The sequence below is a fragment of the Danio rerio genome, chromosome 3, assembly GCF_049306965.1.
Source record: "Danio rerio strain Tuebingen ecotype United States chromosome 3, GRCz12tu, whole genome shotgun sequence".
Lineage (NCBI taxonomy): Eukaryota > Metazoa > Chordata > Actinopteri > Cypriniformes > Danionidae > Danio > Danio rerio.
The window spans coordinates 33,026,149-33,045,273 of NC_133178.1; the positions used below are offsets into that span (position 1 = coordinate 33,026,149).

General features: G+C 37.0%; 2 protein-coding genes and 1 long non-coding RNA gene across 12 annotated transcripts; 2 read left to right on the forward strand and 1 right to left on the reverse strand.

Moving 5' to 3' along the window:
• Positions 1–609: 609 nt before the first annotated feature.
• On the reverse strand, positions 610–8,376 carry yipf2 (Yip1 domain family, member 2). Of its 10 annotated transcripts, none has more exons than XR_012398690.1 (11): positions 7,833–7,863; positions 7,606–7,663; positions 7,456–7,510; positions 7,205–7,356; positions 7,030–7,110; positions 6,097–6,184; positions 5,829–5,945; positions 4,375–4,541; positions 4,106–4,288; positions 1,280–1,910; positions 610–1,097 (listed from the first exon to the last, which is right to left on the reverse strand). XR_012398690.1 is itself a non-coding variant. In XM_073939300.1 (10 exons), exons 3-10 carry the CDS (start codon positions 7,484–7,486, stop codon positions 1,815–1,817), a joined length of 915 nt encoding a protein of 304 aa, XP_073795401.1. In that variant the 5' UTR covers positions 7,487–7,527; positions 7,606–7,663; positions 8,229–8,376; the 3' UTR covers positions 610–1,814. The 10 variants fall into 10 exon arrangements, 6 of the variants coding, with proteins under 6 accessions (XP_073795401.1, XP_073795412.1, XP_021325990.1 ...); XR_012398676.1 differs by having other exon boundaries at positions 7,456–7,527; XR_012398681.1 differs by having other exon boundaries at positions 7,606–7,836.
• LOC141381233 (uncharacterized) lies at positions 1,841–2,683 on the forward strand. Its single transcript, XR_012401097.1, has 2 exons — positions 1,841–1,947; positions 2,206–2,683. It is a non-coding gene; the product is annotated as an uncharacterized lncRNA (long non-coding RNA).
• timm29 (translocase of inner mitochondrial membrane 29) lies at positions 8,365–9,985 on the forward strand. The gene is made up of 2 exons (NM_001020561.1): positions 8,365–8,477; positions 9,111–9,985. Exons 1-2 carry the CDS (start codon positions 8,375–8,377, stop codon positions 9,764–9,766), a joined length of 759 nt encoding a protein of 252 aa, NP_001018397.1. The 5' UTR covers positions 8,365–8,374; the 3' UTR covers positions 9,767–9,985.
• Positions 9,986–19,125: the final 9,140 nt, after the last annotated feature.

Genomic DNA, 19,125 nt, shown 5'->3' on the forward strand with positions numbered 1-19,125 from the left:
TATTGCATTTAGAAATCAACATTTACTAAGGTAAGCTGCAAAAATATTACTTCTTAGTTTTGGATGCTCCAATCAATCTGCTGAAGATTGGTATCGGCCGATAATCACATTTAATGACTTGAACGGTGTTCGCCAATCTGGCTGATCTCATGAACCGATCGCAGGTGGTTTGTTGATGAGTTCACATGCAGAGGAGTTTTTATATCTGTGTTATATTATTTTCTGTAAAGCTGCTTCTGGCCATGGTATGTCCACACAATGGTTATGAGAGATGCCTTTAAGGGATTATGTGCAGCATTCTTAATTTATTCTCTTGGATAAGGCGAGATCTCCACTTAAGTGTCATACATGGAAGAAAAATGCATTATGAAGCTTGAAGCATCAGAAACAGTACTCCATATCGGCCAATCACAATAACAAAGGATCGGTATTCTGAATCGGCTGCAAAAATCCTGATCAGTGCATCCCTATTATTAGTTCATGTCAGCCATTTTGATAACCCATGGAACATTGCGTGCACCCACATGACATCTTTTAAGGAACATAAGAGGAAACGTAATGACTTTTACATAGTTTAGGCAGTGCAGTTTCATTTATGACTTAAGACTGTTTCTGTAGAAAGCCATTGTATCATTTTATTGTATTGGATCCAGTCATAGGGATTCCTTTTAAGGTGCTTTTTGGCATTTTTACCTGTCAACCATTAGTCACTGTCCACTTTTTACTGGATACAACAAACAAAAAACTAGATTGGTGGAAGAAACAAGTCAAGATTTCAGAACGATAATATAGAATTGTTGGGTAAGATGTCCTTCAAATACTTTTGAAAAGTAAAATTCCTTTCAAACACAAAAAAATGCTGTCATTTACTCACTTTCATTACTTAAAAAAAAAACAAAAAAAACAAGGTTTCTATTGTGAAAATGAAAAAAGAAATTGTAAAATGTCTCAAAAGTTTTCCATACATCTGTATGCACCAAAATTCTTTAAATGAAAAATACTTCTCTTTCCTATGAAATTCATAAATGAGTAGAAGGTGAGCAAATGACAGAAATTTCCCTCTTTGCTTCAATACCATGTCAGTGTTTCTCAACCATGTTCCTGGAGAACCACAAACTCTGCACATATTCCATGTCTCTTTAACCAAACACGCCTGATTCTGATCATTAGCTCATTAACAGAGACTGAAAGACCTGTAATGGGAGTGACAGACAAACGAGACATCCGAAACATGCAGTGTTGGTGGACCTCCAGGAACATGGTTGAAAGACTTTCTCATGTAATGTAATTTGTAATTTAAATGTCCTCATTCAACCCGAACAAGCTCAAAATGACAAGATTTACCCTGACAAGTCAGATTTTAATCAATGGTGTCATAAACCAAAAAAAGAAAAAAAAACTGTTCAGGAAAGGAAAATTAAATATTTCACACACACTGGTGTTTTCTCTCTTAAATTACATCAATGAAGGAAAACAACAGACTTGAAAGAAAAGGAAGCAGTCAAGGGTTGTAAGGCAAACCTCAAATCAATTCACAGTAAAGCATGATCACTCTTAAATTACTCAATATTGAATGACAAACTCAAAACTAGCCCATTAAATTAAAGGTAATGAACATAAACGACCATAACACAAAATTAAAGGGCGGTTATTTCTTCTGCTGGGTTAGTTAACATTTTCAAGCTGTTTGCTGGGAATGGATGTGTGCTTCTAGCTTTAGCACACTGATCAGATCTCCTTCATCGCTCAACTACAACACTTTTTTTTAATGTCCCTTGAATGTAAAGACTCATCTGTTGTCCTGTGGTTCGTCATTAAGTTTTAAGTGCTGTTGTGTGATTTGAGGCTGGAGTAATATGCTGTCCTGGGTGTGGAGATCGGGTGTCCTCTGCCGTGTGGAAGAAGTAGAGCTGAAACGACAGTGGAGATTTCTTCAGTGGATATGGTGTAAGTGCATCACACACACAAAAAACACCAGTACATCTCTAAAAGATTATAATTTTCAATCTCACAGGATCGAATTCAGATTTCTACTTTGGGGTTGGTAATATTTTTATTTAGGGATGCATGATAGTGGATTCTTGTAATATCCAGTAAGGAGATATTTTCAAGCCCCTTTTGACTGATAGCAGATGTCTGTACTGATAGTGTGTGTTTTTGGTAAAGTGTGTATGAACATTCTATTAATATTCATTTTCTTTTCAGCTTAGTCTCTTTATTATTCAGGGGTAGCAACAGTGGAATGAACAGCCAACTTATCCAGCATGTTTTACTCAGCGGATGCCCTTCCAGGCGCAACCTAGAACTGGGAAACACTGACATACTCATTCACACACACAAACACACACTTCGGCCATTTTAGCTTATTCAATTCAACTATAGCGCATGTCTTTGGACTGTGAGGGAAACTGGCGAACACAGAGGATACCTACGCGAACACTGGGAGAACATGCAAACTCCACACAGAAATGCCAACTGACCCTGCTGAGGCTTGATCCAGCAACATTCTTGCTGTGAGGCGACATCGCTACTCGCTGCACCACCATGTCGCCCTAATATGATACATCCCTAATTATAATGTTTTGACTACAGTGCACACTAAGGTAATACTAGAATGGTTATACATGAGTGTTTAACTACCTTAATGTTTTTTTTATTTAAAACACGATTTATTCATGAATTAGTCCAGATTTTTTTCTTTAATTTCACGTGATCCTTCAGAAATCATTCTCATAGGATTTGAACAACTTGAAATGTTTTTTATAAAACTAATAGTTGATTTTCAGAATCCTTTAGGGTATGGAAAGTTTAAAAAACAGCATTTATGTGAAATAGAAAATAGTCATATCACATAATAGCTTTGCATCCCTTTTATTGTATAAAATGTAACTATAAGTTTCCATTAGTTGGTGTATTAACTAACAGGAACAATAAAAAATATAGTGTTTATTTATCTTTAACATTAATGAAAATATTAGTTAATTGTTAGATCATATTAACAAGCACTAGTAAATAAACGCATTAGAAAATGTTGAACAATAATTAATAATACTGTTCATCATTAGTTCTTGTTGATAAATATAATAAAATTAACTTATGGGGTAACTCTTTAAAATTATTTTCTGCTAATGTGTTTACAAACATGAACTAAATGAAACATTGTACAGCCTTTATTAATCATTCAAAATTGACTAATGCTTTATTAAAAGCCAAAGTTACACTTGATAACAATTAATGCACTGTAAGTTAACGTGAACTAGCAATGAACAGCTTTATTTTCAATTAGTAATGTTAGTAAAGATTAATAAATACTGTAAATAAATGTACTAACGTGAACTAGCAATGAACAGCTTTATTTTCAATTAGTAATGTTAGTAAAGATTAATAAATACTGTAAATAAATGTACTGTATGTTCATGTTAGTAAATACACTAATGGGAATGTAAAACCTATATTAAAGTCTTACATCAAAAAATATATGAAATTGTCTGAAAAGAACTGCAATTAAGCTACTTTGTAGAGAGCTATACAGGCATCCTAGTGGTACAGCATGTAATTTAACACCTTTACAAGCAGATGGCACTAAACTGACTTTATAAAATTGGATTCGAGTGGGAGAGTCTCTATTCTAACTAGAAATACTGCATTAATTAGAACAAACAAATATAGTAATCGTTTTCAATGGTGATAAAATTTATCTTAATTACTGCAAAAAAAGTTTTTTTTTTTAACCAAACCCCCTAAAATGCTAAATAAAAGAGATTAATAGTATTAAACTAAAATAAATTAAATGATTTTCCTGAAAATAAAATGTTATTCCACAGGTCTTTGGTCACTTTTGATCGGGAAGGGCACAAGTGTGATTCTGACTTCTAGGTAACCAGAGGGTTTAAAAAGTATAATAAAATTACTGAGCCCAAACATTAGAATGGCAAGCAGAGCAAGTTTTTTCTATCAAAACATTTTAAATGAAATGTGAGAAGTACAATCTATCAACTCATACCAGGATAACAGGAATTTACTCAAAGACAAGTAAAAATGACTGTTCTGTTTATCAGCCAAGGTGTATCAGGCCTGAAAAATTCCTCTAAAGAGTTTCTCTCACCTTACAGCCGACAGCCAGCAGTGCGTGAAGTGCCACGATAACAGCCACAGTGGCGAAAGCCGTTAGTTTAGTATCATCACGAACCGCCGGCCAGAACGTGATCACCAACACCGAACCAGAGATCACCATTGCAACCACAATCAACAACCACTGGAGCCAGTTGAAAGGAATAGTCCATAATACCTAAAAACAAATGGAGCATCACTTACCGCGTCTAAAATCAACAAGGCTGATTGTTTGTGTGCTTTTGAAGATTTTCCCAATCTTACCGAGGTAGGAATGTAAATGAACAAAGAGTAGCCGTAGACACAGACTGTCTCTAAAAATGTGTATCCGTTGATCTGTCTCTCGACACTTTGACGCCACGTGAGGAAGCCCCAAACTCCTAGTGGCACCAGCCATGCATAGAGGAACACCGTGACTGCTGCAATGGAGACTACAAGAAGAAGAGTTCAGATTAAAAGCAGATCTTGACTTTCACATTCACTGACTGGCAGGCTGTTTGTATAATGTGTAGTTAAAGAGGAAATAAGATTTTCTAAAAGATTTTTTTTAAATGTAAAAATAAATGATCATAAACATGTTTAATGTTCACTGACTTCAACATCTTTGTAATTTACAGGTGGATTTCCCTCCCAAGAGGTAAGCAAAACTCTTTATTGTCCAGCCCAAAACAATTGTACAATATAGAAGATAAGAATAATCCTCGGAATATGCATGTTTTCATGAAAGGGTGTTTTGGGTGTGTGTACAAAGGTAGTTTGAAAATTCAATTTTCTCTACAAATTCTAACAATTCACATACACAGCGCAGTTTTACCTTTTAAACATTCATTCATTTTCTTTTCATCTTAGTCCCTTTATTAATCAGGTGTTGCCACAGCGGAATGAACCACCAACTTATCCATCATGTTTTACACAGCAGATGCCCTTCCAGCCACAACACCTATATACTCTCATTCACACACACACACACTCATAAACTATGGTCATTCAATTCACCTACAGTGCAAGTCTTTTGACTGTAGGAGAAACCAGAGAAACCTGGAGGAAACCCATGTAAACATGGGGAGAACATGCAAACTCCACACAAAAATCCACAGAAAAACTGACCCAGCCAAGGCTCGAACCAGCAAACATCTTTCTGTGAGGCTATCGTGCTACCCATGAAGCCCCTTTTAAAAATGTATGACTTTAAAAACAAACATCCTTTCATAACCTTTTATCTATGATATTTTTACATATAGTGGGTTAATTCTGAACTCAACCAGTGTTTTGTTTTTTAATAAAAGAAAGAAAACAAAAAAAGAAAGCCAAAATATTACATATTTACTATGAGTAATTTACTTTTGAGGTCAAAATAGAAATTTTCACCAGTAGTTTTTATAAATTAGACAATATATTTTACACATAAATTCATGAATTGTCATTTGGTTCACATGTAAATATTTATCCCAGCCTACAAAATAATGGAATATTTAATTTGGGCTTTCAGTAGTTTTCATATTTATTGGAATATTGATGTGTATATATATATATATATATATATATATATATATATATATATATATATATATACTTTACTTTTTTACAAAATCAAATATTTTAGCAAAGAAGGATTTTTCAATGTATGAGTCTTTTAAAAATGCAATGGACAAAAATCTGTTTTTATTACACTGTTATCATGAACATAGCCTCATTTCCCATTCCTACAGGCATCTTACCTCTGTGAAATTGAGGTCTGTAGTGATACTCTGGATTTCCCATCTCACTCAAAAATGTGGAGAGGTTCCCGCTGATGGCCAGTGAGAACACTAGAGTCACACAGATCCAGAAAGGACCTGAAAAGAGAAAGGGAACAAAAAGTGTCAGTTGCTTAATAAACCACTAAAGCAAAAATACAGTGAAATATATATATATATATTTATATATAAACAAAAAATAATTATAATTTGGGCATGTTTTGAAGATTTGAGAAACATGGTCCATTACCATATAGATCAGGGTTGCTTCGTATATGATGTTTGATGAAATTCCTTCCTGGCAAAGGCATAACTGAGCCCTTTATCCTATCCAGCACCTACAATGATGAAAATAATATTATCTGTAATATACAAGACACAAGCTGTTGATGTACATAATTGAGTGTGACAGCTATGAGTAGGTACATGACAAAGAAATCAGGATTGCCCTTTAGATTGCTAGTAATCTGATCAAATATATATTAAGAAATTAGATTTTAAGAGGACAACATTATATTTTATAGTGCAGTTTTGTTTTTTTACCATTATTACTTGGTGGAAATACTAGTTAGCATATGAAGAGTTTATTAACAAAAACAGTTAACTCCACTTTTATTAAAATTCAGATATCACGTTTTATATATTGTGCATTGATGAGTACAGCTGCAAAAAAAAAAACATGATTTATGGAAATGACTAAAACTGTAGCTTTTTAATAGTTTTCAGAAATCATGTTTACTTTGAGTATTGATAAGTTATAAATACCCAAAAATGTCTAAAAACTGATTCTGTATTTGCAAATGATGTCTTCATATGTTTTTTCATTTTCTAGATTAGATAAAGTCTTGTTTTATTCTTCAGACGAAAACTACCTTGACAAGAATACATTTTAAATGATTTACAAAATTGTTGTTTTATTTATTCAGTGTTTCAAGTTTGTATATCAGGACTTATTTAGAAAAAGACATTAAAAAGAAGCACAGTGCATCTTTCTAATAGAAACCACGATGTTTTACTTGTTTTGTCAGCATAAAAAAAACTATTACACCTAAACGTAATGCATTTTGAAATTGTAACTATAATGAATAAACAATGTACCTAAATTACGGTCAATTACATTTGTACCATAATGAACACACTCAGATATTTACCACAGCTGAAGAGGTAAAAAAAAGAAACACACCTGCACTGTATCTACGTTGAAGAACGACTGATAGTATTCAAACGTCCAAAACCCACCAGTTTTCTTTTCCCCTCCAAGCAACTGTGGAGAATATTGCACAATGTGGAAAAACAACCAGTGAGTGACTAAATTAGCTGCTTGTGATATGTTGTGACCGTTTTGTTTGGCGTGTCACCTCTGAACTCTCCTGCTGATTCTCTTCATCGTCGGACAGGTCGAGTCTGACCTCTCCAGATGGGGCTGCTGCTGCTGCTGGGTTTGAGCTGGAGATGCTGAGGGTTGAGGCTCCAGGATTTGAGGACAGGAGATCTTCGGCTTCTTCAAACTCTGAACATGTGAAAAACAACAGACACAACTTAAAACAGATTAAAACAGAGACACCTGAACAGTAAGGTACATAACGTTACAGATGAACACAATCCTTACCTTGAAACTTTAAATCATCTGGACTAGCCATGACTGGAGATCATACGAATTCACTCTTCAAGGGAAAAACGACTGTAAATTACAAATAATTTAATCACACGACAGCTGTTACCACTGAAATCTGAACAGATTTAGACTTGACTCACTCACCTGGCTGATAATCCAGCAGTGTGTTTCCTGATGCTGCTATTATTCAGCTTGTGTCGAGCTAGCAAATACAAAAACAATCGTTTTGTCAGCTCGGCTGGTGTTTTGTAACACCCTTTGGCTAAGTGGGATCAATAATATCTGCAAACGATTCGATTACAGATAGAAATCATTTGATGCAGTTTTAATACACAAGGATTTAGCGTTATCGTCCCCATATTCCACGTCACCTGCAGGGTTCCGCTGCGTCAAAACACAATCACGTGACCGGAACAAAGCCGGAACTAAAATGTGTGTTGGCTACCTGAATGGGAATTGAAAACAACCTGAGCATAATATGATAAAATTACTATAAACTATTATTACTAGCTATAAAACATGGAATTGTGTTTTTCTTCTTAATGTGATTGAAATTATGCAAACTATTGTATTGTTTAATTAAACATACTTTATCTTTTCTATTCAGTGTTGTAGCGTTAGTATACTGTTATTAATGTGTATGTCTTAGTCCGTATGGACCTTCGATTGACATCTGTTATAACTGACAAAACGGGGCAAAATTTTGTTTGGTGGAATGGGGCAAGGAACTTTGTGTTTCCTCTCCGGAACAATAACATTTCACGTACCGTGTACTCGCCATTTTGGCTCAACAGTTTCACCATGCAGCACTATTACGTTTATCAAGATTTGGAAACTCTCGGCTGAAACCTCTTCCTGTGCACATTCACCGTGAACTCTGAACTTTCACACTTACTCGAGTTCATTTGCTAACATGGCCGCCTCGTGGCTGCTGAAGAGATGGTGCTCCACGGCAGCTAACGTTACAGTGACAGCCAAGGGCACACGGTGGGAAAGGCTAAGAAACGGTCGCGCAGGTAAGACTAAATGCTTATCATTTTCCCCATTTCTGGAATGAGTATTAAAGATAAGATTGATATTACCCTTAGCTACCCAGATACGCTAGTCCAGTGTAAGTTTCTTGTATTTATCTGATTTCTGGGTAATGTATACATGTTAACATTTACCTGCATAACCGCAGCAGCAACTTATGCAATAACTTTATTATAATTCATTCAGATTTACAGTATAGCATTAAGAATGTATTTCAGTTTGTAGTATTCCTAATTAAAATATAGCTCCATCCCTTAAAAAATGCAGAAGATACTTTGAAAAATGTTGCAATTGGAAGCCATTGATATTCTTAGATGGGGAAAATACCATAATAGTCAATCACAACTGTGTTTTCAGCATTATTCTAAATATCTAAAGAGACTAAGTAGGTTTAAAGAAAAAAAAACTGACTATATAAAGACGTAATTAAAATATCTGAGTGAACGTACTGTTTTAATTGTAATAAATGACTTTATATAAACTGAATTTTAGATTCGATTAAACTTTTAAACTATTGTCATTACACATGTACAAGTACAATGCAACGAAACGCAGTTTAGGTCTAGCCAGCAGTGAATGGTTTGTCTAAACTCTGTTAATCTCTCGGCTGTTTTCAGGTGTATGGTTCCGCAGTCTTTTAACTGACTATAAGGAGGCTTGTCGTGAGGCGGTGGTAGGGGCCCGTGATCGACCCCTCAAAGCTTCAGTCTACCTGGGTGTTCTGGGAGGAATGTACGCTTGCTGTTACACCAACCCTGATGATTCCTCCTTTGAGACCAGCCTGCTGGAAACCTCCAACCGCCTAGCTCTCCTGTCGCCATGGATACGCAGTGGCACCTCAGATGGACACATCCAGACCCTTGTGAAGCTGCGAAACGAGGGCAGGCTGCGCTATGCCAGTCTGGGCATCGCCTCTTTGACTTATTACGCAGACTACGATGCTGAGTCTAGCCTGTATGAAGCGCGATGCTCTGCCATCTCTGTGCCCTGGTCCGAGCTGCATAAGCGTGTGCTGGACGTGGGCTTTGCGGGACGCTGGTGGGTGCTTGATCATAAAATGAAGGACTTTGATATAAACGAGGAGGAGTTCAAACATCTTCCTCCCGCTCTGGTGGCAACAGTCCCACCATCACCACAAATAACTGAAAGAAACGAAAAGCTGCATGAGGACTCATGGAAAGCTGTTGTGATGGATGAGGAGAGCAGTGAGTTAGAGGGTGTACAGAAAGACATGGACACAGCTGATAAAGGAAAAGAAAGCATCAAAGCATAAATGTATTGATGGACGTGGTAAAATTAATGCTGTTTTTCATACAAGAAGGATCAACTGTTAACAAGGAATGTAGTAGGAGACATTCTTGTACTACTAAAGACGAGGAATGATGATTAGAATGTGTTTATGCAAGTAAAGAAACATTTTACCACTAAAGATATGCAGAAAAGTGTGACTTGCTGCCTACAAGTACATTAAAACAGCTGCAGTATATGCTGACATTGTGTTATGTGAATGGATTATTAGTACTACATCAGCTCAGCAAAAATATGAATGTCTTTTAAGTTGATTAATTCTCCGTCAGTGAAGGAAAACTCACACAATATTTAGGCAAAGGTATAATGTTGTGTGTATTTGTTTTGTTCAGAATTCTATTTAAAAAATTTTCCTAAAATATTGTTATTTAAAGGTTTTATTATTTTTTTTAAAATGGCATTTTCAGAAAACAAAGGGTAAACAAATGTGAAAAGTTGCTTTCTTAATTTTAAGCTGTGTTGTCTAAATTAGGCCGTACTCACACTAGGTACAGTTGCCTCGAACCGGGCCAAAGCACGCTTGTCCCCCCTCTTGTCTCCCCCGACGGCCTGCACTCACACTACAATCGGGCCTGGGCACACTTACGTCATCGATGCTGCGCTGTTCAGTGAGAAGCGCTGTCACTCAGCAGCACAGTGGAGATTTCTCTAGTTATATAGTTTCAGTCGTTTGTTATGCGTTGACATGCAGTCAAATATTTCGCCAAACAGTCCTTAGGGATGCGGTGACACGCAGTCAGATATTTCGCCGTACAGATCTGCCACTTTTGGCGCTCATAAACAATCACAAAGCTTTCATGCTGCAGGAATGAGGAGGTCTGCTGAAGGCGCGCAGCTGTCGTGCAGTGAGGGGTTTGGTCCTTAATAAACTGAGTTTGCGCTCATTAAACAGTAAGAATGATTAATAAATCCATATGAAACAGTCCCTTTAAAGTCACGTCTCGTTTTCAGTTTCGGGCTTAAACGTGTTTGGCACTCACACTGCAAACTTCTCGTGTCAAAACCCAAGTGAACCCCGCTCAGGCCCACCTCTTCCAACAGGGCCAGGGCCAGCCAAGTGAACCGTGCCTGAGCCCGATTCAGCGAACTCACACTTCTCAAATGATCCCGATACGGTTCGGATAGCATAGTCTGAGTAGGCCCTTACTTTGATCAATATATAAGACTAAAAACATTGCACCTTTTTTTTGCTATTTTATGCAATATATATATATTTATATATATATATATATATATATATATATATATATATATATATATATATATATATATATATATTTGGAAGAATTTAGTTTGGAAGATTTCATTAGTTTGTGGTATAAAACAAACAGCTTTTTTAAAATACATAACTTAAAACCATTAATTCAATGTGTATGTCTCTGTATTTAAGCATCCAAAAACAGAAATGTGTGCACATGTAGGATTCTCAATGGCAGGTGGCAGGTGCTCGATCAAAAACAAACACAGTGGCAAAAGGTCAAAGGAAAATTGAGACATTGCCACTTTAGCTCTTAAATTTTATTTTATTTTTTAAATTTAAAAATTGTTACATTTCAATTTTTTGAGAGCTAAAGAGGCAGTGTCTCGATATTTTTATTTATTTTTGGACCTTTTGCCACTATGTCTCTGGATTTACAATTTATATTCATTGTATAGTTATGTGATTAAATATAAATGTATATACATACATTTCAATAATTTAGACGTTTCTCTTCAGCAGAGAACGCAAAAATATTTACACAAATATATTAAGCAGTACAACCCTTTTTCAATGTTTTATAGTAATAAAATGTTTGTTAGGCATTAAAGTATTCAATTTAAAGGGTGAAAGGGTGACTGACCCCAGCTGGGTCAGTTGGCATTTCTATGTGAAACATGCACTAAATACTGAATCTAAAACACTAAAAACTGAACTACACTGTTCCAGTTTACTATGATCTTTATGTGAAGCTGCTTTGACACAATCTACATTGTAAAAGTGCTATACAAATAAAGGTGAATTGAACTGAATTGAATGTTCTCCCCATGTTGGCGTGGGTTTCCTCTGGGTGCTCCAGTTTCCCCCATAAGTCCAAAGACGTGCTAAAGCTGAATTGGGTAAGGGTACATCCAGTGTTATGGATGTGAAATTTGCATAAATTCGCATAAAAAAAAAAACAGAGAAAGTATACGTTAACATTATATTGAAGCAACAGTTTATATTTTCCAAAACAACTAACCACAGAGTTATGGGATCTGGAAAATATCAATCTGTGAACATGTTTTAGATTTTAAAATAAACATGCAACCAAAAGAAATGATGCTAATTAAAGGGATAAGTGTCGGCTCACAATAGAACAAAAATTATTGATTTTACTTGATTTGACATTTTTGCCTTTACAAGAAAAAAGCTTGTGTTATGGATGTGACAGATGTAATGTTGGTACTTGTGTGACTTTGGTAAATCAATTATAATAATTTGAAAACATTGACCGAGACATTTTTGAGTACTTTTTAAAGTAAATACTTGCTTCCACAAAAAACAAAGAAATTATTTTGCTATTTTTATGTAAACTTGCTTTTTTTTCATGGCATGGTTGACACTTGCATAAAATTGCTCGTAAGCTAAGTGAAGTTTATTCATAAACTAATTTTGAGACTCGTGTTTATGATTGACTGGAGCTGGTCCTGCATTAGCTAACGCATGATCCACCAATTAGATGATTCCTAAATCACTATAAAAAAACCAGAGCACCGTAGCATCTTCATCTTGAAGAATCCTCCCTTCCACCCCTTTTTCCTTGACAGGGCGGCCCGGGGGTTAGCACCGTTGCCTCACAGCAAGAATGTCACTGGTTCAAGTCTTAACCTGGCAAAGTTGACATTTCTGTGTGAAGTTTACATGTTCTTCCTGTGTTTGCGTGCGTTTCCCCTGGGCTCTCCGGTTTCCTCCCATAGACATGTTACATAGGTAAATTGACCAAATCAAATCGACACCACAGACGAGCGCTTCCTCAGCAATATATCTCGCCAAAGTAATTCTTAACCTGCATTCACCTGAAACAAGCAGGGAAGTTCTCGAGACCTACCTTAGCTCAAACTGCAAACAAGAGGGAGCCCTGGGCTCAAGGATCTCATGAGTTCTGGGCTCTCTTCTATTACTCGCTTTAAAATCAACCATCAGCTAAGTGTCAACTCTTGAAATTGTCCGTAGTGTATGTGTGTGAATGAGAGTGTATGGGTGTTTCCCAGTGATGGGTTGCAGCTGGAAGGGCATCCACTGCGTAAAACATATGCTGGATAAGTTGGTGGTTTATTCCACTGTTGCGACCCCTGATTAATAATGGGACTAAGCCCAAAACAAGAATGAATGAATAAAAACAGCCATTTGTAATTGTAACAATATTTCACAATATGACCACTGCGTTTTTAGGCAAATAAACTGCTGATTGACCATTCACTTTACTAACCAACAACATTTTTGCTGCCTTCCAAAAAAAAAAAGGAATTCATGTAAAAAAAAAAGAGAGTTGGCTTAATTATAGCCATTAATCCCATTACCTTTGACCTTCTATTGCAGTGGCTGACTTTGATTCATTTTCAAGGGAAATCCTCTTTTACATTAATCTCTTTACTCTTCCTCTCTCTGGCTTGTCTTCCCCCATTAGTCTTTCACTCGCTCCCCCCATGCAGTCCTTCCTAAGATGGTTGGTATTGATTCGCTGGCTCATGGAGCTGCATTCTGTGCTCTTTTTTTTCTGATTGGTATCTCAGCTCCTAAAGAAGATTGTTCATTCTGATGTGCGGCTCTCCTGCAATAAACCATACGAACGCTGCACTGACCCGTTCGCAACAAGCTAAACCAGATTATATTCTCAGCGATAGAGCTAATAATGAAAGTTAAGTCTACTAGTACGCACTTAATGATGAAAAGCACTTAAGATGCGCTAATGAAAGTGTGGGAGGCCCTTTCCAAGAGGTTTCTAATAGTCCGGGGTGTAACTCAACCTCGCTACAGTCAATGTTGAAATAATAATCTCATTAGTGTGCATTTACAAACTGCCTAACAGAAATATTGCGTGTCACTGGAGACGAGTATTAATGAGACCAGACCTTTAGGTGGCTTCAGGCAATCCTAACGACGGCCTTTTAACTTCTCCACTGTTATAAACTGTTGTATATTGAAATGGTCACTTAGCATTATCACGCTGCCGTTATCCAATCACTAAAGATTTTCAGCCGCCAGGAGGATGTTGCTGTAGCCTCGGGGCAGCGGTATCTGATGTGCCTCGATCCTCATAATGTACTGAAGCACTCTGTCTGTCCATCAGGGCGTCCACAGGGACCAAGACATTGGCTGATTGCTAAAATGGAGGAGCTTTTTCCTAACAGTGCAGCGCTCTCTGTGAGACACTCTCCGCTCAGACGCACCACCGCTGCGTCCCAGTGCTTTTAAAGTGCTGTCCCTGCCCTGTCTTATTGCCTTCAAGCTCACTGATCTGAGATAACTAGGCAGTGGGAAGCAATGGAGTGGAAGCCCACCATGTTTTTCAGGTAGTGTCGCTGCTGTCTTGTTTGCTTTTTTACTAGGCTGAATGATGAGGGAGATGGAAAACTGGTAGGCGACTCATTCATTTTTGCATTTGCTTTGTCTTTATATTTCATGGATCCTTGGCTCTTCGTTGTCTGAAGCTACTTTTAGTTTTTTCATAGCCATGTGATACTAAAATAGGAATATTTATATAATATTTATGGGATGGTACTGACAAAAACATAAGCCTGTTTTAATTAATTTGCCTTTGTGCTGTTCTAAACATGTAATGCTTCTTTCTTTTTTGGAGAATTAGAAGTTGTTGGTCGTTCTAAATGATTTTGGCCTTTCATAGTGCAAAACAGCACTGGAAGACTTTGTAAAAATGAGTTGAAGCAACTCTTGAATGCTTTTTAGAAATTTCACACTGTTAAAAATGAAAGTTCCAATGTTTTTTCTAGTGATGCTGAAGAATCATTTTTGCCTCCCTAAACGACTTTATAAAAACAGTTCTTCCAAGAGCCATCGTTTCTTTCTTAAGAAGCTCTTTCAACAATAAAGGGCCTATAAATAATTTGTGAAACACTTGGATGTTCAAAGTTCTTTATGAAATCACGGCTGCCAGTAAGAAGATCTACAGAATAAAGGCTTAGTTAGGACTGCATGTTCAATTCAGTAAAATCAGTAAAATTGAAGTTTAGATCAGTCTCTTTTATACTTGCTCATCTGGTATATTGTATGCTACAATAAAGCAAATTCTTTTAAAGGTAACTGAGGGCGTACTCACACTAGGTAGTTTCCTTGAACCGTGCCGAATCATGATTGTCCCCCCTCCCCTTTCCCACGATGGCCTGCACACACACTGCATTTTGCCTTCCGAGCCAGAGCACACTTACGTCATTGATGATGCAACTGTTCAGTTTAACAGGAAGAGAAGCTCTCTCGCCCAGCACTGTGGAGATCATTTTAGTTATATAATTTATATATTTTTGATATGCAGTAACACGCAGTAAAATAGTTTGCCGAACAGATCAGCCACTTTTAACACTAATAAGTTATCATGGAAGTCCTTGTGCTGCACATTTTGAAAGGTTTGGTGAGGGTGCGGCTGTCGTGCAGTGAGGGCTTTGCATCTTTAATAAACTACGACAGCTTGCATTCATTGAACAGTGTAAATGATTAATAAATCCACATGAAACAGTCTCTTAATAGTGACGTTGCGTATTCAGTTTCGGGCTCAGGCGTGCTTTGCACTCACACTACAAGCATACTGTGCCAAAGCCCAACCAACACTTTGGCACACTTCTTCCAACTAGGCCAGGGCTAGCCAACTGAACCATGCCTGGGCCCAATTCGGAGCACTCACACTTGTCAAATGAACTGGGAAACACGCCTGGGCACAGTTCGGATAGCACAGTTTGAGTGCACCCTTAACTTTTTGCTAGAAGTTATCTAACACAGGGATGTAGATATGTTCCTTTGGTGCAACAGAGCAGCATCTCTTTAATTGAAATCTTGTTGTACAACCCTAAACTAACGACATGGAAAAATCTTTTATTATTTTAATTATGGTCACTTAGTAAGAGGAATTAGAGTGCACTACGAAGTCACTAACTCCGGCCCAAATGGCACACTATACACTATGTACTTATACACTCACACACTCAACAGCACAGTATATGTATGTGGTGTCGTCCCAAATGGATCACTAATGTTTTTTACTATGCGGAAATCTATTACTATTATTGAAATAAATATTTACTATTAGTGAAATAAATGACCAAACCCATCAGGCACACATCATAATAAGACGTTAATGTTAGGTTAGATTTAGGTCATAATGGCAGATGACCAAATTTAATGTCTAGCCAGCGTCTAAGTATGTTATTTTCATGTCCAATAAATACATCTAATTACTTCGATATTTGGTCGATTTTTGGTTGTGTTGGAAAGTGACAAAAATCTAACGTCTGAGAGATGTCATAGTGGTAACATCCACACAACGTCAAGGTGTAACATGATTAGACATTGATATTTGGTTGATTTTAGGTTGGAAATTGACATCGGTCTGACCTGATTTTTTATTTCCAAACAAAATCCAACATCCCCACGACGTTGATTAACAACATCGACATGATGTCATGTTTACGTCCTGTGCCCGTAGGGAAGTACTCAATACCTGCCATGAGTATACCGCGTTCACCATCGGGATCACTCTCAAAGGAGATTTTTTCTGTCAAAATCCAAATTAAATTAAATAATCCAACATGAGCACCCAAAAGCTCCACCTCCTCCTCTACGTAAGCAAAGCAGCGGCCCTTGAGTGTGAAGTGTCCATGATTCCACACTTCTGTTTACCAGTTGAATAAATGCATCATCCTGGTAATTAAAGTGCACTTATAATTTATAGAATTTTCAGTTTGAACGCACTACTTACACTACAAAAATGGCGTAGAATAGTGCATAAGTATGCAATTTAGGACGGACCATCTCTTTTTACTTGGTATTAACATACAAGTATGAATGCCTTATTTTGGTGCACTTAAAACCTATCCCACAACAATCACATCAGGTCAGTGGAGAGTAGGGGGTCTTTTGTGGACCACATGAGAAGCTACGAAACTACCTCTGCATGTGGTCAAAAGTGGACTCACTTTAATCATGTTAAACACTGCCTACATCAGTATATAGCGTGTCAAAAGTGAATGTGTAAACCATGTTTTAATGATGAAAAATCAAGTTAAGATGACAGAATTATAATTTCTGGGTGTGCTATGCATGTCTTCCTCCGTGTTTATCCATTAATCGACGCAGATTCTCCACAACCTGTCCTGTATTGACTATCGACTGTCACTCTGCCTATCTATTATCTGCTGCCAGCATCAGACGGTTGCAGTGGCTGAGGCTGATCACTGGTCAGTCTGGAGAGGGGGAGCGCGGGGTCAGCGAGGACGTGTTGGGAAGGGGGGCGGGGGTCATGTGTAGGGGTGAGGGAGTCTAGCCACTGCTTTGACCCCCGTGACCACAGCTCCACCACCCCCTACCATTATGTCTGATCAATATGGCAGTATGGATGGAGAGAGTATGGAGAGTGAGCACGAGGGGGAGGAAAATGTTAAAGGCATGTCGACCCGAGCAGACACAGGATCCGTTAATGCAGCGTCTGAAAGTGCTGTTGTTCAGCCTTGTGTCTGTAAGGAAATATTTGATGCAGTTCTATCTGTTTGATGGCAAAGCGTTACTTGTTCACACTCCCACTTGGTGTTTGAAAATGGCATTATTACTGTAGGGTGTTTTTTGTAGTTTGGATGAAACACTGCAGCAGAAATGTAAACATCAAATTCATATATACCTTCAAATGTCATGAAAACAAATATTGTCGCCTTAGAATTATAAGGTTTTATCTGCGTTGAATGGATTTGAATTATTGAGCTTCAAAGTTTTTGCATTCCATACAGCAAACAATATGTGTGTAACAGTTCTGTTTCATACATTAACATGACAGAGACCCTAAATGCTCTAAATGTAAATTTGCAAAGTTCTAACACATTTGTAAATTCAGATAAAAAAACAGGGCAAATGCAGATCGAATCTTCTAATTCCTAAAAGTCATTTTCTGCTTGAACTTATAAGGTTTTATCTAGCAGATCTTCAAGTGAAGCATTACTTTTCAGGAAATACGATCAGTCTGCTTATTAATTGAATATAAAAATAATAATTGGTGTTGTAACAATATGTTGATTATTAAGAAAGTAAAATTTAGCTTTTTATAACATTTTTTTAAGGTTTTAGGATTATTGATTTTTTTTCTTGTTCAAGCATAGAACGCTATGCAAAATATTTTATCCAGTGCAGATGTTCATTTTATGTAATTAATATGGTCATATTTATTGAATTATATGCTTTATATGAATCATTAAATCTTGAATTATATGCCTGGACGACGCAGTGGCACAGTAGGAAGTGCTGTCGCCTCACAGCAAGAAGGTCGCTGGTTCGAGCCTCGGCTCAGTTGGCGTTTCTGTGAGGAGTTTGCATGTTCTCCCTGCGTTTGCGTGGGTTTCCTCCGGGTGCTCAGGTTTCCCCCACAGTCCAAAGACATGCGGTACAGGTCAATTGAGTAGGCTAAATTGTCCGTAGTGTATGAGTGTGTGTGGATGTTTCCCAGAGATGGGTTGAGGCTGGAAGGGCATCCGCTGCGTAAAAACGGCGGATAAGTTGGCGGTTCATTCCGCTGTGGCAACCCCGGATTAATAAAGGGACTAAGCCGACAAGAAAATGAATGAATGAATTATATGCCCCATGAATTAAATTAATATGCCCTTCAAGGTTTAATATCAAATTTAAAGACTTTAAAAGAAAAAAGACAAAGAGCAAATGAGTTTTATAAACACTGTAAAATGTTTCACTGACTATATAAACACAAATAAAAAATACTTCACATTTAAAATATAATTTTTTTTAATAACTGTTTCTTTTTCAACAATGTAAAATGCAACATTTCATCTCTATGTCAAAAAATGCTTCGCAATCATCACATTTACAAACATCTTTTCAGTTTCAGGTTTCGTCTCAATTTTGTGTGGTGCAACATTATTTAGTCGACTCTGATTTTTTGTTTCTTTCTGGTATTTCCTGCTGACAACCAGCGAAAAACAAAAAGATGATCCTGATTGGTCTTTGTGCGTGCATTCAAAATGCTGATTTGCTCTCGGAAACAACCTTATAGAGCCAAGCTAGAGATCGACTTTGCAGATAAAACTTTTTTGTTTTTTAAATTAAAAGTCTTAAAATGTAAACAACTATTAAAAAAA

Bases quoted from the DNA above. Each gene is read 5' to 3' on its own strand.
- yipf2 (XM_073939300.1), bottom strand. From the start codon at position 7,486: ATGGCTAGTCCAGATGATTTAAAGTTTCAAG. The intron at 4,289-4,374 runs GTAAGATTGGGA...ATTTGTTTTTAG, and splicing joins TCATTTACATTCCTACCTCG to GTATTATGGACTATTCCTTT. The intron at 1,911-4,105 runs GTGAGAGAAACT...CTGTCGTTTCAG, and splicing joins TGCTGGCTGTCGGCTGTAAG to CTCTACTTCTTCCACACGGC.
- timm29 (NM_001020561.1), top strand. From the start codon at position 8,375: ATGGCCGCCTCGTGGCTGCTGAAGAGATGGTGCTCCACGGCAGCTAAC. The intron at 8,478-9,110 runs GTAAGACTAAAT...GGCTGTTTTCAG, and splicing joins GCTAAGAAACGGTCGCGCAG to GTGTATGGTTCCGCAGTCTT.